Source organism: Malus domestica, chromosome 03, assembly GCF_042453785.1.
Source record: "Malus domestica chromosome 03, GDT2T_hap1".
NCBI classification, from domain to species: domain Eukaryota; kingdom Viridiplantae; phylum Streptophyta; class Magnoliopsida; order Rosales; family Rosaceae; genus Malus; species Malus domestica.
This window is the reverse complement of record NC_091663.1, coordinates 1,120,331-1,142,579: the sequence shown is the minus strand read 5'-3', so window position 1 is coordinate 1,142,579 and position 22,249 is coordinate 1,120,331. Positions and strand designations below refer to the sequence as shown.

At 37.0% G+C, this 22,249-nt stretch overlaps 3 protein-coding genes across 3 annotated transcripts; 2 read left to right on the top strand and 1 right to left on the bottom strand.

The window, feature by feature from the left end:
• Positions 1–3,711: 3,711 nt before the first annotated feature.
• LOC114824084 (AP2/ERF and B3 domain-containing transcription factor At1g51120-like) lies at positions 3,712–6,875 on the bottom strand. The gene is made up of 2 exons (XM_070818624.1): positions 6,856–6,875; positions 3,712–4,639 (listed from the first exon to the last, which is right to left on the bottom strand). The coding sequence occupies exons 1-2, from the start codon at positions 6,873–6,875 to the stop codon at positions 3,712–3,714; spliced, it is 948 nt and encodes a 315-aa protein (XP_070674725.1).
• A 1,583-nt stretch (positions 6,876–8,458) lies between these two features.
• On the top strand, positions 8,459–12,231 carry LOC103415746 (protein NRT1/ PTR FAMILY 7.1-like). The gene is made up of 6 exons (XM_008354044.4): positions 8,459–8,587; positions 8,973–9,035; positions 9,502–9,649; positions 9,741–9,958; positions 10,241–10,800; positions 11,141–12,231. Exons 2-6 carry the CDS (start codon positions 8,985–8,987, stop codon positions 11,994–11,996), a joined length of 1,833 nt encoding a protein of 610 aa, XP_008352266.3. The 5' UTR covers positions 8,459–8,587; positions 8,973–8,984; the 3' UTR covers positions 11,997–12,231.
• Positions 12,232–18,524: 6,293 nt separating this feature from the next.
• LOC103407554 (zinc finger CCCH domain-containing protein 14-like) lies at positions 18,525–22,214 on the top strand. The gene is made up of 3 exons (XM_008346462.4): positions 18,525–18,819; positions 19,926–19,986; positions 21,133–22,214. The coding sequence occupies exons 1-3, from the start codon at positions 18,729–18,731 to the stop codon at positions 21,890–21,892; spliced, it is 912 nt and encodes a 303-aa protein (XP_008344684.3). The 5' UTR covers positions 18,525–18,728; the 3' UTR covers positions 21,893–22,214.
• Positions 22,215–22,249: the final 35 nt, after the last annotated feature.

Below are 22,249 nucleotides of genomic sequence, written 5' to 3'. Positions count from 1 at the left end.
CCCACTACCCAAGGGCCGAACAAATCATTTTCTTGTGGGCTTTGAAAACTTGCTTGGGAGAACTTGGAAGTTGGGATGATCTCATTGACGTGTGTATTGGATGCCTTTGTATGATAAATGAACATAATGCAGAAGTAGAAAGCAACAACGTGAAAAATGTTGGCAAAATGGAAAACGAATCTGTGGGAAGGTCGGTGTCCCCAAAGCATATATGCATAGTTGAGCACAGTGTGTCCCACTTTGTGGAATTTTGTTTCATCACCTTTCATAAATCATGTCGATCTATCACATGAAAACTGTTTGTTAGTCAACTTTTGGAATTTGTGAGGTTAATTTTTCACATCTTGTGTGCTCACAATACATATATATTATTAAAAATGAAGACAGATCTATGACACCACTTTTTTTACATATTTTTTTAGCAGAAATACACTACAAAGTGGATTCGAGAAAAACGTGCATCAAAAGTTGTACCTTTAACATGGCATGATTCTCCTCCGATGGCGGTTCGTGCTACTCTGTTTTCTGACTATGTTGGCTTGCCTGGTTACCGCTTCTCAAATTAATGTGCATGTCGGCATCCAGGTTTGTCTCACTTTCCTTTGTTTTTTCTCCTATCTTTATGGTGTTGTTTGACTTGTTTTGCAGGTTTAGACCTTCATGTTTGGTTCTAGAGGGGTTAGGTTTCATGTCCCCCGCTCTTTTCTTTGTATCATTCTCATTTTTTGTTTCTAGAAGGGTAAGGTTTATGTCCCCCCTTCTTTCTAGTGTATTCCTTTTTGTTGTCTCTGTTTTTTTTTTTGAGGGGTAAGGTTTATGTCCCCCCCTGACTAGGTGTAACTTGTTTTTTCGTTATCAATAAAATTACCCTCGTACCGTTGAGGTTTTCCCAAAAAAAAAAAAAAAGAGTGATAGAGAGCGATAAAAATGATTCTAACTAATTACATATTACACAGTAACCCCAAATGCGCAACCACATAATTAATAATATTTACAACATATATATTTTCACTATTTTAATAAGCATATAATAATGATTAGCATATAAAATGGCACAAAAGAATTATCCATTTGTGCAAAAGATTTTTTATTTTATTTTAACAAACGATATTATCATATGAAAGAGGAGGGGTGGGCGCCTCACAAAGGGCTAGCAATAATTTGATTCAAATTCGTCTTTGGCGAGAATCAAACCTAAGAACTCGCACTTATAAGTGACAAGTGAAAAAGAATATCATTAGATTATAGTACTAATCGACTTGTGCAAATGAAACTTAGATAGAAAAAATGATACTTGTACAAAAATTTATGTGTCTTTTTATATATTATACAAGCGATACTAGGACATAGAGAATTCGAACGTAATGTAACATCCCACATCGTCTAGGGGAGTGGATCTTGTAAGCCTTGTATGTATATTCTCATCTCTACCTAGCATAAGGCCTTTTGGGAGCTCACTGGCTTCGGGTTCCATCGGAACTCCGAAGTTAAGCGAGTTCGCGCGAGAGCAATCCCAGGATGGGTAACCCACTGGGAAGTTCTTATGTGAGTTCCCAGAAACAAAACCGTGAGGGCGTGGTCGGGGCCCAAAACGGACAATATCGTGCTATGGTGGAGTCGGGCCCGTGATGTGATGGGGGCCCAGGCCGGGATGTGACACGTAAGACCTCAAGAAAAGAGTTAAATATTCTTAACTATATATAAACTATAAGCTCCGGGGGAGTTCAAAAATTTGGAGACGCATATGAACTAGAACATAATATTATTTTGATTGAAATTACTAACTCAGCCTCGAAACGTTTCTATATTGTGTAGATTTTGATTTAGTTGTAAATTTTGATTCTAGTTATCCTTGAAAAGTGAATAATATTAGGGGGGCCCTAATCTCCTAAAACCACTCATAAAGGAATGGGCGTAGTCTATTTGCTCTTTCATAACAAAGCCGTTATTCCCGGCTGGCATAGAAGTCCCGCACGCAAGAAATTTAATCTGCTCTCCTCTGGTTACCTAGCTATGGGCAATATCTTGGTGATTATTTCGCTTTTACTATCTTTCTCATCACGTGATTAGATTCTCTTCTAGCTATGATTGTTTCCAATTTGCTAGAAGTAACTCACCTTGTACATTTGATATACGAGTATAGAAAGTAATTAAGTTTTGGTTAATGCTAGGAAGACTAATTTGTAAACAAAATTTTGTAAACTACATGACATGGAAGTTGAGTATTAGATTATTACTTAAGCGTTGATAAACGTGCTCATTTCTCTATTGGTGACACATAACTTAATTTACAAATTTAGTCTACAATAATCTCCATAGCATTACCCTTAAGTTTTAGATTTAAAAGCTTATTGCAAACTTTATTATTATTTTGGGTGGGTGGGTGGGTGGGGTGGGGTTGGGGGGGGTGGGGGGGGTGGGGGAGTTACAATGGGCGCCAAAACCACACTCACCCTTTATATTTGAGACAACTCAGAGATGGTGATATAATCATCCCCATTCTAAAATCGAAGACAAACAAGAAAACAAGGTCGAGTGATGCATGTAAAAAGGAGTGACAGGGAAGAAGGTGGATGGCTACCACTTGTATATTATGAGTGCATGCATCATGAATAATATATGGATATCGTTTGCTGATAGGATAGGTTGAGCAAGACACTTTCTCTCATGCATGAATGTTTGATTTGATAAGTCATTCACATACACAGTGTTATATGGACCTATCCTTATCAGTTTTCTTTTTTCCTTTAACACCTGAAAACAGCTATTTCTTATATTAATCTTCATTTCTGCATGCATATTCCCATATTATACATGAGACATTTTGAACATGAACTCAAATAATTAAAAACCTGATGATAAAAACGTATAAATACTATGTGGATGAAGTGATTTCGAATCTAGGGGTTTAGAGACACTGTGAAGTTGTTTATCTAAAAACTATTAGAATTTTGTTTTTCTCTTTTAAACTATTAGAATTCATGTATGCCAAACTGTGGAAAAAAACGTCATTTCAAATGAGTACACACTCCATAGAAAGTATATCATGAAAAAACCGCTAAGTTAAAATAGATAATTGAATCGAAATAAAATGTCGTCAAATAGTCTGATACAAATCAAAGAAATTATTAGATCATATATTTAGTGCATGAAAATTAATAGTTTATGTAAGAAAAGTAAATTTTAAGTTGTAGAGCCATTCCCACGTCAGAACTAATACTAACATAAGGAGTGAAACATATAAATAAAAAAAAAGAAAAAGGTGAGAGTAATATATTACCAAGAAATGCCTACTTGCTTACACCTATTATGTAGAGTCTAGACAGCTAGACTTTTATAATGATATCATATAGCAACGATGAAATTTTAATTTGATCGATCATGAAGCAAATTACATTCCACATTGGTGAGTTGACAGCCTAAAATGATGAAAAGTAAGATTCAAGTAATAAAGGATATACAGTTTGGAGGAAAAAAAAATCCTAATAAAATGATTAACATCTTCTCCTAGACATCTAATTAATATTCACACCAAAGAGCCTAAATCCTTTTTCCTCGGCTATGGATGCCTTGTAATCTTCACTATATTTACATTCACCTGTTTGAAACTTGTAGCTGCTACATTCCCCCAAATTTAGTTCCAATTGTACCTGCAAATCCTCACACTCATTGGCCTCCTCAACCAAACATTATCTGTTGATTTCACCTTCACTAGCTATCCATTACCTCAATTAACCAAAATGTAGTACTTTCTCTATCTTCCTCTCTTATTACTTGATCATCACTCTCACATGCATAAAATGTGATCACATCATTTGCCTTCAAATTGTTTTCCTTTACAAACCTATTCCAACCCCTTGTGAATGCAAAGATTTGGCTACTCCTCCAATAGCAGTACCTAAACTTCCAAACCCTCATGAGCTTGTCATAGAAAACTAGCTCAATGTCCTCAGTCCCATTTACTTCCACATTCTCACAAATACATGGGAAATACTCGACGGCATATTTCTTCGGAATCACAAGCCTGTTGAGCTTACTCACATCACTTGGAGTCAGTTCTTTTTGGAAGAGTTGCCTACACAATACTTGTCCATCACCGTGCACTCTTATTGGGTTATTGGTGCCCTTGCCCATTTCCTCAATTTGAGATTGTATTTGTGACCTTACAAAAGCATCAAATTTGGATAGATAGGAACCATTCCTAATCATTTTCATTATTGCATCTGTTGAGTAATGGTTTTGGAAATGAAGCTCTTGAACGGTGAAGCTGTTCCATGGAAAATTTATATGCAAATCTTTACCATTTGGAAGCTTGACTGCCACGCTATCATAAGCCATGGCAGATTCCTTCTCAGATTTGAAGGTGCCAAGCCAAAATCTTTGGTGGTTTGCATATATTTGTGCACCCCAGTGACCATTTTGTTGTGGCACAACCCCTTTGAATTTTGCAAATGACACACCATTGTCGTGTCTTGCACGCTTATTTGGATGAAGTAAGGAAAAGCCGTTTCGTTTGAATCTGAAGTTTCCAAAGCCAGATTTCTTTGGGCACTTGAGATCATGATGATTGCTGCATCTTCTCCCATTATGAATACTCTCAAGGGAAAAGATAAACACAATATTGACATGGATGTGAAGACTAATTGATCAAGATTAAACAATCGCAAAGTGATCATGGGCATTCAAGAAAAGCATGATGAGAAAAAGATTTAGCGTTGACATGATTAACTTTGGGAGAGTTTTTGAGGGAGAGAATCTGAAATTAGAGATTTGCATATGCTGCTGTTGCATGAACATGGTTTGTATTTGAAAGGCTGAGGGTTCAAAATATTAAACTGAATTGGGTAAGTAACAACCAAATTAAGCACGCTATTCTAGAAAAGGTAACCAAATTTGCGAGTGAAAAATTAAGTCTTCAATTTAGGAAACTTAATTAGGTGTCACTGACTCAAACTAAATAACCCATTTTGTTTCTTATGGGGGTTGAATCGAACATATGGGATAGCTGGCTAACACCAGAGATATGATGTAAGTTAAAACATTCATCTATTAGTCTTGACTAGAAGTTTCCAAATATAAAATAAATGATCGGATAAAAATGATAAATTCTTTTTTTAAAAGAGGACAATTGGTGGCAAGCCACGATTATCTACCATTTCTGAGCCCGGAGAGGCTATGGGGAATTTCACCCTGCGTGTAGCTACAGTCAATCAGACTCACCAGCTTGGAGCATCTAACTCGAGACCTCCCCATATTTTGTGCTAATTATAGAAGAAAACTTGTGGATGTCATGTGTCAGATGCTGTTCATATGTATAGCTGGGTTACATAAGAAAACAGAAGTGAAAAATCACGTTTGGAGATTGCTAACAGAAGATGTTTGTTTCACTTTCGTTGACAAGGGATCCCAAGCATCTGCATTTAGTTAACAAGAGTGTCGATTTTAGTTGAGTAAATTTGTAATATAAAAATAAGACACGTTACAGTGATAACTTTCATCCTCCACAAAGGTATATCCTTAAAAGTTAAAATTAGGGATTATATAGCTTCTGAAATTCCGCTCACGTAACTACCTTTATGAGGAGCTCAATACACAGACAAGATTTATATAAGCAAAACACATTAACTGGCAAATCTATTAAACAACAATTAAATTGTCGAAGTGTCTAAATTATTCTTTCCATTCCCTAGTTAATCAGCTGGGGTTTGCTTGGAAGATGTTTTAGGGAATGGACAAAATAAGACGGAATTTAATACGCAGGAAACAACTGTGCCCATTGATCAATAATACAATAATTAAAAAATTAATGTACATGGTGGATTACCCTCGTGGTTAGGACATTCCTGTTTATGGCGTCCCGAAAATAATAGTGACTGTAGATTAATAATACAAGAATAAAGTGAGAGTAGTGCTACACTTAACATCTACTTGTACCATCATTTGTATCATCTCTCTAATAGAGATAGGGTCCGCCAACGTATGTGAATCTCATCTCTATTAGAGAAATGATATAACTAAATGATAAGAATAACATTCTTGATAAAGTTAACTTCTTTTTTCCTTATTATTAAAAATTTAATATGTAGAAAAAATATTACTTGCGCCATGTAAGTAAGTACAACATTGATAAAAGTTTTGGAGCTTTATACGGATTAATTAGTTACGTAATAATGGAAGTAAGCATCATAGATGACGCTTTACCATAGTGGGAGAAAGGTATTCGTTCCCCACCGATCCCTTCCCTTTCTAACATTTAACAATGATCCCCTCACTTTCTAATATTTACTAATTTAACTTACTAACGCTATCATTTGTCAAAAAAAAAAAAATAGAAGCAAGCATCTTACGGTGCAAAAATTCATATAAATCAGTACTCTACTCTTTTGTTACAGACTTATAGTCTCTCTCCCACGGCATCATCAGCAATCTTTAGGCCTTTCAATTTCTCTCAACACCTCACTTAATTGCTTTCTCATGGGATTTTTTGTGTGGCTCTGTAAACTGTAAGCTGTTTCTCAGTTCACGGTTGATCAGGAGATCGATCGGAGACCTCATCGAACTCATAGTCCTTTACTTTTTTGTATTCTTTGTAAATCTTATACGGTTAACCCTAAACCTAAAACAAGTCCTATATGGATTATTCTGTATCTTTAGTCTTTATAAATACCAACGCGAAGAGAGTTTATACAATTTCATAAGTTATATTTTCAGAGCTAATGGAGTGTATACCATTAGCTAGGTCGAGGGGATCATTAACAGAATAATTAAAGGCATTGTTAATCAAATTTAATCCAACTTTCCCCCCATAATGACAAAGGGGTTTAACAGATTGTTTACCTTTCCGACTAAACGTACCGATACGTGCTCCTCACCATCGCTGGAGTCTGGTACAGTTCCAGAAGCAGTTACCTTCTCATAACCAAGTTCCGTACTTCACAAGAAACCTTTAATTTTTAATTGACGAAATATTATCAACATGCAGAACATATAGAAAAACAGGAATATTTGTATCTTCGACAACAATATTTTCTCCCCAACAGTAGTTTTTGAGCTGATGACTTATTTTTGTTATATGTGAGGGTAATGCTAGATAGACCAATTTTTTAGACTAAATTTGTAAACCATGTGATGTGACATCAATAAAAAATAAATATATTTATCAACACTAATGATCCAATCATAAACAGCCACGTAATATGATTCAAAATATAATTTAAATAGATGATCTTCCTGACATTATCCTTACCCTATATGCAAGCTCTAGCTATCAAGAAAAACACTTTTTTCTTGCATGTCAAATAATTTTAGAATTGTTACCAAAAAAAAAAAAGAAATTAGAACAAGGACGGTTGCTTTTTTCCTTTGGGGTTTTTGAACTTTAATCCTTCAAGAAAATTAAAATTTAATAAAAATCTGGTGTTAGATTGGATATTGATTTTAGTCCCTTAATGTGTACTTAATTCAAATTTATATTATATTTTTGTTTTAATATTTAATACATATCTTATTTAATGTCATTACATTAAATTTTAAATTTATTATTATACGCATTTTAATTCATTAATTTTATTTAACTTCCTCTAATTAGTGTACCTAAACATCCGTATCATAATATATTTTACTAATTTAGTGTACCGAAATGTCCGTACCTAAATATATTGTAGTAAATTAGTGGCACATAAGAAAATATGCAAAAATACAAGTGTACCGAAAATTCCGTACCTAACTATATGATACTAAACTAGTGTACCGAAATGTTGATACCTAAATATATTATACTAAACTAGTGTACCTAAATGTCCGTACCTAAACATATTATATTAACCCAGTGTACCGAAATGTTGATACCTAAATATATTGTAATGAATTAATGGCACATAAGAAAATATGCAAAAACATAAGTGTACCGAAAAATCGCTACGAAAATATTTTCCTGTATAAGATACTCACCATAATGAGAATTAAAATTTATAATATTTTCATATTATGAACACCATAAAATTATAAATAAAAAAGACAGACATTGAATACATATGCTGGCATTTAATAGAGTCTAGTAACTAAAATCAATTTTTAACCTTGTATAAGACATTTTTCTAAACTTCATCTTATTTAGGGATTAAAATCTAGTTTTCTATTTTCCTTTTTCTTTTGGAAATTTACTGTTTAACACTGCTCATTATGCTTAGTGATGAATATTATCTTAACTTGAAAATATAACATTAAATATAAATTCAAAAGTGAAATTAGGGAGAGACTATCATCCATTTTATCAAAAGGTCCTTTTCACGTGGGAATCAAATAGCATTCATGGAAGAAACGACCTAGTTTGTGGCACAGATTCATCTAAGCTGACCTCTCCATTCCACCAATATTTTTCTTTTCAATTTTTTTTGTAAAATTTGTTTGATAATAACAAGTATAAAGTAAGTTTGAAAATGGCTACCTAATTAATTTCCCCCATTACTGTTCCTTTCTCTATTTCTGCAGCTATATATATCGAACTCTTTCGACGAACTCTTCTCATAATTTCTTCTTGGTTACAACTAGCTACTTCTTTTCTCCAACTCCATTAATTAACTTTGAAGTAAGTTCTTGCAAGAGTTTATTCTTTCCTTGCAAGTTAAATATATATAGATATATAGTAAAAAATTAGATACAAAATTTATGTATATACACTCTATATATAGATATATGTAAAAAATTAGTCTAACTCTTCGCTCTCCAGCTACAATCAAATGTTTCAATAGTTTCACCACGTTAATTAGTTTATTTTTCCTCGATCGTTCTAGCTATACCGTTTTCCACTTTCATTTCATTTGTCCTGCACCAGTAAATAGAGTATGTTTAAAACATGAGAAGACTGAGTACTTTTCATACATATGATATGATACATATTTATACATATGTACACTATAGTTGGTCATTGTTAATTCTTCATGATCTCATATATATTCATTACTGTTTTGCAGAATAAGCCTTCAATGGCCACTGTGGATTCAATCAACTTCACTAATAATGAGGCTGCGCTAAAGGTTAGTAGTCTACTGTATCAAGAGGAAAATAATATTGTTTAAAAAATAAGTGGCACTAATTATCAAGAGGAATTAATCAATGGGACCAGAAAATATAAATAGTCTGTATAGCTTAGTCCAAACTTTACATGCCCCACTTCTAAGTTCTAATCAATTGGCCACTAATTACTGAGTAGAGGGTTTCCTACATGCTCTTGATGGTGTAGCAAAGACTTACATGATGGGTACACTGACACTGTGGCTTCCTATTCCAATGATTGAACGACATGTGTAAGTTCTTTTTTCTTCACATGGTTTGTATCATTGGCACGAGACGCCACAATAGCAGTGTATTGTTATGTAGGTTGCTCTCGATGGTGCAGGGCTTACAATTGTTGTCCTTTTTATTTTATATCTTTTACTGGCATCAGTTTCTCATAATTTTTTCAACTTGTGACTTCTTTTTCATCCCTTAAAAAACTAGCAGCAGGTGAGAGAAAACAATAGAGGGACTGGAGTACCAGAAGCTGTGAAAATAAACTTCAATGAAATTGAACATGTGGCAACTTCCAAAAGTAAGGCATCCCTTATAAGAAAGAGCACAGGAGGGTGGAAATTTGCAAGCCTCTTACTAGGTTTGAAGATAATCGATCACTTTTTCTTTCCATTAACACATATATAGAGTTAATAATCAAATCTGTTTCTTATTGGTCTTATTTTGTGCAGCGAATCAAGCCCTAGCAACACTAGCTTTTTTTGGTGTTGGAGTGAACTTGGTTTTGTTTTTAACCAGAGTTCTTGATCAGGAGAATGCCGATGCAGCCAACAGTGTTAGCAAGTGGACTGGAACTGTTTATTTGTGCTCCCTAGTAGGTGCCTTTCTCAGTGACTCCTATTGGGGTCGTTACTTAACATGCACCATCTTCCAGCTCATCTTTGTACTGGTAATGATAATTTTCTTTTATTCTCGAGTATAGTAGTGCGGTTATGTGCACTTTTTGATACTCCGACCCTTATAAGTTATAATAAGGTTGATATTGTCAATACCTTGACCCTTATAGTTGTATATATGGTTGCTAATAATATATGTCATCAATAAACATTACTGCACCTGAAAATTGCAGTAAACCTTAACTAAGAAGGTTCTATGTGTGCGTGTGTTTTTTTTTCATAATTTATAAACATGTGGTTAAGCTGAATGAAATTTTATGTGACTAAAATATCAGGGCTTGGCCTTATTATCTTTGTCATCTTGGCTCTTCTTGTTCCATCCTTCTGGTTGCGGCAATGGAGAAACCATGTGCATGCCAGAATCCTCAGTCGGCGTCGCGATATTTTACTTGTCCATATACTTGGTTGCATTTGGATATGGTGGGTACCAACCTACTATAGCAACCTTTGGATCAGACCAGTTTGATGAGGCAAATCCTAAAGAGAGAGCTTCAAAAGCAGTTTTCTTTTGCTATTTTTACTTTGCACTCAATGTTGGGTCTCTTTTCTCAAACACCATATTGGTCTATTATGAGGATACTGGCAAATGGACTCTAGGGTTTGTGGTGTCACTGGGATCTGCTGTCATAGCCCTACTGTCCTTTTTGTTAGGTACACCAAGGTATAGGTACATAATACCATGTGGCAACCCTTTGCCGCGTATCGCTCAGGTATTCGTTGCTGCAGCTCGAAAATGGAATATTGTTCCAGCTAACTCAGGTGACCTGTATGAGGTGGAAGGACCAGAATCTGCAATCAAAGGGAGTCGAAAGATTTATCACAGTGATGAAATTGAGTAAGTATCAAACCTTTATCTCTACAAATTATATATATAAACTTCTAATAAAAACCATAACTGGGGAGACGCTACACAAATAATTAAGGGGCACCAACCCATTTTTCATATGCAGCATATTGTCGATTTAGTGTGCCCCCAGTTCTCTTTTGATTAAAATTTGTAACAATTTATATTTGGGAACTTTAACGAAAAGCCTCCGATACTGTTAACTTTAACGAAAAACCATATTTTTACACTAAATTTATATTTGTGCATATTTCCCTAATAATATATACATATAGTCCACAAGTAGAGCTATGGGCAATTGGTGATTTAGAGAACTGAATGATATTGTCAGGTTTTTGGACAAGGCAGCAACAATAACAGAAGATGATCTTTCTGGCCCCAAGAATCCATGGAGGCTTTGTACTGTGACTCAAGTTGAAGAAGCCAAATGCGTACTTAAAATGTTACCCATTTGGCTTTGCACTATAATCTACTCGGTGGTCTTCACACAAATGGCCTCCCTCTTTGTAGAGCAAGGGGACGTGATGAAATCCAACTTTGGAGATTTTCACCTCCCCGCCGCTAGCATGTCTGCTTTTGACATATGTAGTGTTCTCATTTGCACCGGAATTTATCGCCAACTTCTAGTGCCGCTTGCTGGAAAAATAAGTGGAAACCCAAAAGGTTTATCTGAGCTAAAAAGAATGGGGATAGGTCTAATTATTGGAATGTTATCGATGATTGCAGCCGGTGTCACAGAGATTGCAAGGCTCAAACATGTGCAGCCTCATGAGAAGATAAGCACTCTGAGCATATTTTGGCAAATTCCACAGTACGTTCTTGTTGGTGCTTCAGAAGTTTTTATGTATGTTGGTCAACTGGAGTTCTTCAATGGTCAAGCCCCAGATGGGATAAAAAGCTTTGGAAGTTCACTGTGCATGGCTTCAATATCTCTTGGGAATTATGTGAGTAGCATGCTGGTTTACATGGTGATGGGGATCACAGCTAAAGGCAAAAGCCCTGGTTGGATCCCAGATGATCTGAATACAGGTCGCATGGACATGTTTTACTTCCTAATTGCTGCCCTAACGGCTTTTGATTTTGTAATTTATGTGTTTTGTGCTAAGTGGTACAAAGGCATTGAGGTCACTAAAAAGGAAATTCAGATCATGGAAAATCAAGAAGATGTGGGGATCGGAAGAGTTTAGACCTTAATGAGCAAGCCGATGAGATGAATTTGGCATAAGTTCTTAGAATAAGCTTATATATAGCAGAAGATCAGAAAGCATGACCTCTGTTAGCCTCCAATAGATTCGGAATGAGGGATGATGGCTTTCCCAACTTGGTTTTAATCTTGTTTAATTAAGTTGGCAGTTTTGGTTTGCAATATTGTAAGTTTGGAATATATATTTTGGAATAAACTGTCATGTAAATGCTTTTGAATTTCGACTCTTGAATGATTGCAGCTTTGGATCCTCTTCCTCTTGTAGCATATGGAAAATGATTGACCATTGATCCATAAAAATTATTCTTCATAACGAAAAATTCTTAGGTGTTCATGAGTCATGACTAGTCGCATACAAAGATTGTCATACAATTATAAAAATCGGTGACATATATTTTTTCCTTCATAACTAGTAAAGTAACTAAACCAGAAATCTTAATACAAAATAGTAATTTAACCTTTATTTTTGTCAACAGAAGTAATTTAACCTTGAGGAGTCTACAGTTGCATTATTAAGTGGGCGCTATATGCACTATGGAAATTACCAAACCTCAAATGTGAATAAGACCTCAACTCATAGCTAGATAGAGTCACATCCTGTCTTACCAAAAGTTGAGCTTTCATGGGTTGGAATCAACCACACTTGGAACCTGAAAAACCCACAAAAAAAACAGACATTTGATATTGCTGCCTTCTCCCATATTTGTCTGTGTTTTCACATCAAGTGTGTGAAGCAGTGGGAACTATTCAACTGTACACTTTTTTAAAAGGATGATAATGGTTTAGGCGAGTCAAATTACACATTAAACTTGATTGGTGGTCTAGCCATACTTTCTAAATCTGCACATAAGGCTTTGTTGTCAGTCTACAATAGTAGGTTTACAAAGATGATGATGTACGGATGATGATGATGTTGTTGTTCTACTGTAACAACCCATCCCGGAATTTACAGAATGAAAGGGTATTTTCGTATTTTCACTTTGGTTGGGTTTTATTTGTTTAAAATATTGCTTTTAGGTGTTAAATGGTGTGCCCAAGGGGCCCACCCCTGATTTTGGTCCCCCGACTCTCCCCTCTCTTTGCAAGCCACATGGCATCCATCTCCTTCACTTTCCTCCCTTCCTCTCTCTCACCTCCCCCGAGCTCTCTCTCTCTCGCAGACCCCTCATTCTCACTATTCTCTCTTCCCCGAGGACCAACCCATAGACGCACCCACACACCCATACTTGCAAATGAACGACAGTGCCGCCACCATCAACATCATGACGGACCATTCTCTCTCTCTTCACAGTTGCACTACCATTTAGAATTCTCTTAATCGAGTTTAGAGTTGTGTTCGAGACGTTTAGAGGAGTTTTTGTGGATTGTGGACGCATTTGCAGCGCTGTGGAGAATTGCCTAGATTCCGATGAAGAACCCCCCAGATTCCATTTTCCGGCAAGACTCGACCACGGCTGAGGAAACCAATGGTACTACTTGAATCCTTGTTCTTCGACCTTCATTTTGATATATTGAGTGGTTAGTTTTAATTAAGTTTTAACGATGATCGGAGCTTGAGAAGCTCTAGGTTTCTCTTTCGTGGTTTCCAACAACCGTAACTGAAAATCGGCCCAACTCAGTTGTTGGGCCAATGATCCGCAACCCAAACCTAAATCTGAATTTAGGCCCAAAACCCTTTTAACTCAGGCCAAACCCGTGTCCCTTTAACCCTAAACCCAACATAGATCTAAACCTGGGCCCAAGCCCATTGGCCTAGCCCAACCTTTTTACCCCAGAACCCTTTTGACCTAGACCTTGGGCCGTGCAAAACTAAGGCCTTAGTTTGCCGCCGAAGAGCCACACAAACTAGCGAAGACGGCAACGCCACAATAATTGGATGACTATATACTATGAAGATGGCTTCGGGCCGAGGGAGATATATGTAGATGGCTTTGGGCCGAGAGATATATGCACTGGTTTCGGGCCGAGAAATATAGTGTCTACAGGCAATTTGATACCACTACTTAGCACACTATATATGTTGTATGTTTTATGAAGGTTTTATGGCATGCTAGGATTTTCGGAAAACCTATTACATATTATGCTATTGAGTTTCCATAAAACTTTAGGGGTTAGTATGTTGAATAATTGTTTCAGTATTATTTATATATAACTTGGTCCACTCATGTTTGTTTTGCGTCAGGACTTAGAATCGAGGCGTATAATCCTAGCGTCAAGGCATTTTCGCATCGGCATCTTCGAGTCCTCTCGGTGTAGGACCCACTTCCTTGTTCATTCAATTTTATATCATTTCTTTTCTAGTGTATATAATTAGTTGTATACTATAAACACGTTCCTCAATTGCATTTTAATTACATTTAAACTTATAATTATTGTTTATATTTATTATTTCTCATGCATCCTAATATGGCTTCGTCACCTTCGGGTGTCGACTAACACGTGCCTACCCTGGTGTTCGGGGAATATCAGGATCGGGCGTGTCATCTACAATCACATATCCTTATATTTTCTTATGATCTATAAAAATTACAAAATGAATGGCTTGCATTTGCATAGGTGATCAATAATTGCATGGGTATAGTTTTCTTCTACTTCTTGTTATTTTAAGATTGTTCTAAAAGTAAATAAAAAAAATTTTACACTACTTTCACCAAAAAAAATAAGTTTACGCTAGAATAGAATGCATGCATTTTCAATTTTCCCACCTTTTCAAAGTAGTATTTGACATAAGAAAAATGCTAATGAGACTCTTTCAAAAGTGTGACTCTCTTACTGCTATCTCATTTTTTTACACAATGTTTTATAATGTTGGCACGGTAATTGACGTTAAAGTGTGATCGATGATAAATAATCCATTAAGAGTTTTACTTTTGAGAGACTCCCCTAGACATTTTTCTTAACATAAAGAAAATCTCAAGGTTTAACACACCAACTTTGTGAATGGCTTCTCACAGTGTGTGTACACATATCACTAATATGACAGTTAACAATGTGTAAGACACTGGTAATTTCTCTCATTTATAGGAAATGTTTAGAAACCAACTTTGTGAATGGCTTCTCACAGTGTGTGTACACATATCACTAATATAACAGTTAAGACACTGGTAATTTCTCTCATTTATGGGAAATGTTTAGACTTTCGTTCTCGTCACAGCTTGAATATTTCTGGGAGGAAATGAATAGCATTCAACTCCTGTACGCCCATCATTTTCTATCAGAGATAAAAATAATTTTAGCTAGAAATTCGAGAAACTAATAAGAATAGTAAGTCATTGATAAGTTTAGGAACATATATATTATGTTAGCTACGATAGATGGGACGGAGCTATAAAGGGACTGGAATGGTTCCAGGCTTACCTTGATATTTTTTTCACAGAGAAATCTTAAAGTTATTATTTTGTTTTTCAAAGATTTTTTAAGGGATTAGAGCCACAACAAGAGGGAGAGAGAGGAAGTAGGTGAGATAGTTGGGTTCTCCTAGAGTTTAATCTTTTTTCACATGGTACTGTTGGTTGTTGACAAGCTTGAATTATGCTTTCATCCATGTGCTATTTCTCTTACTAGCCTTTCTATTAGGTCGTTTTTTCGCCAATTAACACGGCGCCCAACTGATCGGAACGTACTAATGAAATGGAGCGAAATTAAAAGATCAACACCATTGTCACCGAACAAACAAACATCATAATTGGACCAAAAATCTAGAGCGGCAAAATAGTGATTGAGACGATCACCAAACAATGAATGAGACGATAACCAAACGATGGATGAGAGATGGATTCGTGAGCATGAGAGAGGGATTGAGCGTGTTGCAATGTTTTTTAATTTTTTAATATTTGTGAGAGGCCCCTTCTAACCTGATTTCCTGGCTCCGCCACTAAGATGACTGATCCTAAGAATTCACTTTAAGATTATCCTCGAAGTTTGTCATTCCGTTCGAGTTCTTCCAATTGTCTGAAGATTGTCGAACTAAAAATGGGTCGAAAGAGCCAACAATACTTCCCACCGAAAACAAGTAATAAAATTGTCATTTTAATGTTGCATTGGACGCAATGGGCAGTCGGATCAACTTTTGCATGGAAACGACTTTCCTACAACATGTTGCATGCAAAATCACGTGGGAAGAGAAAAAGAGAGGGAATTTGTCTCTGTCTTCATGTTATCGGCCCATCCCGCCACTTATGACTACATATTAGTGATATTCATCTTCATTGGTAAGTGATAAGTCTTAAGTTCGATTTTTGTCAAAAGCAAATTCGAACCACATTATTGCTAGCTCATTATGCGGCTTAGCCACCCCCTCTCCCTTAGAGCACTTCCATCCCTTTCAAATCTCCTAGGGGATAGTAGAGTAAATCCCCTCCCTTCCCCTAAAACTCCTCCACCCCATTCCAATCCGTTGGGATCGGGGGAGCCTAGTTGCCCACCTAGGCTAAATTCAACTAGCCTAGCCCTTAGGTCATGTGACGCAAGGCTGATGTCAGCTACAAGTAAAAAATTAATAAAAATTAATTAAGAATATAAAAAATTATAAAAATTATATAAAAATAATAAATACATTTTTTGTTTTGTAAATATCTAACTATGTTCTTCTACCTTACACCACATTTCTATATTTTCAAATACTTTTAACCAAACTTTTACTATCATCCGAAATTAAAAATAAAAATATATTTTATTTTTTATAAAAAAAATAATAATATTTTAATACAAACTGCTTAGACTATTCAGTTTAAGGGTGGAGATGCACTTGAACAGTTACTATTCATTTGGGGGAATTGACTTGTCTATTGCCCGGAAGACTTTTTTAAAGTGAAAATGCTCTTAAGGTAAATAATATCGTTTGTTAAAAGTAAGGGCAAAAGACTGTTTACTACCCTCATGTTTCGTAGTTTTCAACATTTAGTACATCAAGTTTTTTTTGTCCCAAAGTCATACCTAAAGTGTAAATTTTGAGACAGTCTCATACATCCGTTAGTCAAACTGTTAAATCTCCCGTTAACTGTGACGTGGCACCCATGTGGATAATGACTGGGCGCCACATGTCATTAAGGGTTCACGTGGAAATTAAAAATTAAAAAAAAAAACTCAAAATTTCAAAATTCAAAACCACCTTCCATTCCTCCTCTGCAACATCAATTCTTCTTCCAATCCGCCAACCCCACCACCACCATGTCCCAAAAATCCAAATCACGATGCAAAACCGCAAAACTCGAACAAAGCCCAGCACCTCCAATCCAAAACCCGACCCCACCAGAGTTCCAATTCGCCATAGCCAAAGCCTAGCACCTATAATCCAAAACCTGACCCCTCGAAACCCTAACCCACATCGCCGTCAAGTACATCGGCACCGTAGCCTTCACCTTGGCCTCCTACGCCGCCATGGCCAAGCACACCAACATGAATGTTTTCGACTTCGCCAACGCCCTTCCCTTCGTCTTTCCCCCACCCTCTCTAAATTTACCATTTCTCCCGTCCTCCATGGAACGCTCTCAGACGTGAATCGTCACTACCAGAAGAAGGTTGAAGCGGAAGCTCGAAGAAGACTTCAGAGATGAAATGATCGAGGGCGAATCGGACCGGAAAGTCCCAGCCGTTGTCGAACCGCAAGACGATCGCCTAGATCTCGTCGGCGGGTTCGCGAGCAGGTCCGGATTCTAGAGTCCATATTCTCATCCGCGCAACCCGACCACCCATGGCTTCGCTCTCATTGCCAAAAAAGGTAGCATGCTCGTTGTTGTCTTTTATTTTGGCCGGTGTTCTTGGAGTTAACTGTTTGTTCATCTTTAATCTGAGAAAATCTTGTGAGATTGTTTGGGGCTTTGGGGTTTTTTTTGGTAATTTGTATGCAGATGAGCTTGTGGACATTGTGGTGGACTGTGGAGCAGTTCCGGTGCTTGTTAAGCATCTGCAGGCGCCTTTTTCGGCCACAGACAGTCGAAAAAGCCCAATCCCGTACGAGCAAGAGGTCGAGAAGGGGCTGGAAGGGATGGAGGGGTGGAGGGCGAGGGAAGACGAAGGGGTTCTGGGTGTGTGTGGATGAGGGAGGAGACGGCTGTTTGTTTTTTATTAATTATTTAATTATTTTTTTAATATTAAAGTGGGCCTATATTGACACATAGCGTCTAGTAATTGTCCACGTGGGCGCCACGTCATCAATTAACAGAAATTCTAACGGAAAACTTAACGGATGTATGAGACTGTCCTAAAATTAAGACTTTAGGTATAACTCTGGGACGAAAAAAACTTCATGTACTCAATGTTGAAAACCATGAAATTTTGGGGTAGTAAACAGAGTTTAACCCTAAAAGTAAATTACCGTTCCAACCCAAATTTTGAAAGAGGCCTGTAAAAATTGAAGAGGCCCATTAGATGAAATTGGTAAAAGCCCAATAATTGGATGCCGTACGGTCTCGTCATTCAGGAAGATTCGGATTTCCAATGATCAACTGATAACGTCACACGAGGCGCACGTGACTCTCTATCACCGTCTCACACATGACACTGATGACAGACAGGCGACAGTCACAAATTATTAACCGCATTTAAATTGCAAGTTCGGGTCCGCCTTTCCTCTCTTTCGCGAACCCTAAGACGGTTCAATTGAATCTCCCTCTCTCTCTCCCTTTCTCTCTCTCTAACTTCCTCTCTCCCAGGGTTCCGTTTTCTGGAACTCTCTCGCTGTTTCGTGCTCGGACGCTGGTGCTCTCTGTGAGCTATGATGGAGTTCGGAGGAGGTGGCCGGAAGAGAGGCAGGCCGGAAGCTGCGCACTTTAATGGGAATGGCGGCTTCAAGAAATCCAAGCCAGGTTCGGCTTCCCATTGCTTTCAAGCTTCTGCCTTTCTTCCGTGTATTTTCATATTTTTGTACCATGTCGATATGTATATGCGTATGTGTGCATGTGTGTATGTTGTATGCATTGAAAGTTAGGGTTTGGTGCTTTGATGTGCTTGTTCTGATTCTGTGCATTTAGCTTTTCTTGATACTCGATTTCGATAGTTCAGAAGGTTCATGAAGTGTTAAATTAAGTTAAGAAAGCTTCCTGCTTGATAAGAATGAAGGAAAAGTATTTAAAGAACATTGAATTTTGCGGTCAAGTTAAAAAATACCAGTTTTCTAGTTCATTTGAGCATGCGGGACATTCAAAGAGCGAAATTTGGTTTTTTTGTTGCTATCTCATGTGGACATTATTGGGTTGCCTACTGATGATCATAATGTTTCATCAAAAGATTGTGCTCTTTAATGTCTTCAAGAAAAATGTTTGCTTGGTGGGTCGAATGTAATTGAAAGTTGGTTATTGAGTGTTTGCAGGATCTGTGATCTTCGTTTTTCAAAGTAGGACTTTAGTTGCAGTATAATTTGGTAAAAGACTCCCTTAAAACAATGTGTTTAAAATATGGATTTTCTCTGCGGGATGCACACTATTATCAAGTAGTTTAGCACATGAAATTGTTTAAATGCACTAGCTATTGTTATCAAGTTGTAAACCACTTATAGTTTGTCTTATTGGTTTGGTTTTACATTAGCTATCTGTTATCTCTTTTTGGTGCTGTTATTCAAGTAAGTGGGATTCCACTGTTTTAAATATTATTTGCTAATGACTGACGAGGAGAGAAAGAGATGGAGAATCCCATGTTCTCTTCACTTTCCTCTAAGAATCGAAGCATCAGCGTTTTGCGTAAAAGTTATAGATTGAAAACCATAATTTTAAATATCATTTTGTTTACTCTTTGTTGGTTTAAAAAGTACAGGGTTTAGAGGTCTGTTTTATTCAACAGTAAAATGGGGTTTGTTCTTACGCTGTGATTCTTCAATGGTAACATGAATACGTGATGATGAATATTGTTAAGGTTTTGAAGATTAATAATCCACTGTAAGTGTAACTGAGGGAAATTAATTAATGTTCTGCAACAGAAATGGAGTCCTTTCAACCTGGTATAGGAAGCAAATCGAAGCCATGCACAAAGTTTTTCAGGTTCTAATCTTAACTTATCTAAAATGAATGGCCTAAGTGTAATATGCATATTGACAAGTTTAAGAAAAAGTTTGTTCTTCAATTTTTGCGAGTAATTTGGATTAATGAAATGGGCCGTCAAAGCTTTGATACAGGTGGACTCATCTTTTCTAATCATGATAACAAAGACTGAACGGATATCGTTGAATGATAACAGTTCGATTAAGTACTTACTGGATACTATCTATTTTATCATGGTTGTATGGGATGCATAAGTTGTCCTTCAAACCATGGTTTTCTTTAGTTTCTTTCTTGCATTTGAAATCAAAGTGATTTAGGCTACAGAACCGGTCGCTAAGTTTTGAAGCAGGTTTTTTTATGTTCGGACTATGCAAAAAGTAAGATGAATTGAGAATTTTGATGAGGTCAAGTCATATTTTCTTTCGAAACTGTGTGGGACTTTGTGTGCGTTTCGCTAAACTCCAGGGGATATGTAACTTCTGTTTAAATTGTGACTGTTCATTGATTTTTTCAAAAAGTTCCAATGTTTTTCCGTTAATATTTCTTGATCTCTTTCAAGGTTTGTATAGGGCTAGGTCTGAGTTATGGTGGCGATTTTATATTATAAAACAGAGCTTTATTGTGAATTGTCATACATTACCAACCTCGAGACTTTTTCAGCAGTGATTTTTGCGCTCTGGTAGTCCTTTAAGATGGTGAATCATATGCAGTTTTAGTATGTTATTATTTTCATTTCGGTATCAGGTAAGGGTGGTAGTGATGTAATTGGATAGTAGAAGATTGGCTTTGCATCACCTGTGAAAAGAACACCATTTCAGTGCTAATGAAACATGATTGCCTGATATATAGTTGACTAAAGTTAAAAATTCCACTTAGTTTCACAACTTCTAGGATTTTGATACATTTCTAAGAAAACCATATGTTTTCCCTTGTTGGGCAGTGATTCTCATGAAGAATCCATTCTTGGTTTTGTGTATCTTTTTTCCTATATTTTCTATATCACAACCTTTTCCCAACTAAGCTTATGGAAGATATTTTCTCATAAGCCCATTTCTGATATATAGGTACTAGTTAGTCATATTCTGTGACATTTTGTCATTTTCTGTCATATTTGGGCTCAGAAGTTTTTATGTTATTTATATGCAGCACTTCCGGGTGCCCTTTTGGTGAAGGGTGTCACTTTTTGCATTATGTTCCTGGTGGCATCAAAGCAGTGTCTCAGATGACTGGTAGCAATCCAACCCATCCTCCTCCTCCTAGAAATTCAGCAGCCCCGCCATCATTTCCAGATGGTTCTTCTCCTCCAGCTGTCAAGACACGGTTGTGTAATAAGTACAACACAGTTGAAGGTTGCAAGTTTGGGGATAAATGCCATTTTGCCCACGGTGAGTGGGAGCTTGGTAGGCCCACTGCTCAATCCTATGAAGATCCTCGTGCAGGGGCAGGATTTCCAGGCAGGATGGGAGGTCGGATGGAGTCTGCCCCACCGGCACATGGAGCTGTAGCAAGTTTTGGGGCCACAGCCACGGCTAAGATCAGTGTTGATGCTTCGCTTGCTGGAGCTATTATTGGGAAAAACGGTGTACACTCAAAGCAAATTTGTCGTGTGACCGGAGCGAAGCTTTCTATAAGAGAGCATGAGACAGATCATAAGCTGAGGAACATTGAGCTTGAGGGTACCTTGGACCAGATTAAAGACGCCAGTGCCATGGTTCGTGAGCTCATTGGGAACGTGAGTTCGGGTGCTGGACCTCACAACATGAGGAACCCTGCTATGTCAGCCTCATCTCCGGCAAGCAACTTCAGGACTAAGCTTTGTGAGAACTTTACTAAAGGTACATGCACCTTTGGGGATAGGTGCCACTTTGCACATGGACAAGAAGAGTTGCGCAGGTCGGCGATGTGATTTCTTTCAACTCTTTCTTGTTCTCTTACCATTCTGTCGTAGGATACACTTATTACAGCATTAATTTTGAGTTGGTTAAATTTGTTTTCCTTCTAGGGTTTAATATTCGGAAATTTTAGTAGTTTGCCATGTTTCTCTCTACTTAGCCTCTCGTCTTTCGGAATCAAGCTGAGATCTCGTGGTTGAACTAATATAGTGAATAGTGATAAGTACAGGCTGCCAGTTAGCATGTGCAGTGGCAGATGCTAATCTTGGCTGCTTTGAATGTGTTCATTCTGTTTTGATCAGATTAATGAAAACTGAGATGTTAATTTTGTGCTAACAGATGTTTAGGGTTATACATACAAAATAATATAC

Coding starts and splice junctions, on each gene's coding strand:
- LOC103415746 (XM_008354044.4), top strand. CDS start 8,985: ATGGCCACTGTGGATTCAATCAACTTCACTAATAATGAGGCTGCGCTA. Junction 9,036..9,501: donor ATAATGAGGCTGCGCTAAAG/GTTAGTAGTCTA, acceptor AAAAACTAGCAG/CAGGTGAGAGAAAACAATAG. Junction 9,959..10,240: donor TCCAGCTCATCTTTGTACTG/GTAATGATAATT, acceptor CTAAAATATCAG/GGCTTGGCCTTATTATCTTT.
- LOC114824084 (XM_070818624.1), bottom strand. CDS start 6,875: ATGGTGAGGAGCACGTATCG. Junction 4,640..6,855: donor ATGGTGAGGAGCACGTATCG/GTACGTTTAGTC, acceptor TTGATCAATTAG/TCTTCACATCCATGTCAATA.
- LOC103407554 (XM_008346462.4), top strand. CDS start 18,729: ATGATGGAGTTCGGAGGAGGTGGCCGGAAGAGAGGCAGGCCGGAAGCT. Junction 18,820..19,925: donor CTTCAAGAAATCCAAGCCAG/GTTCGGCTTCCC, acceptor GTTCTGCAACAG/AAATGGAGTCCTTTCAACCT. Junction 19,987..21,132: donor CCATGCACAAAGTTTTTCAG/GTTCTAATCTTA, acceptor ATTTATATGCAG/CACTTCCGGGTGCCCTTTTG.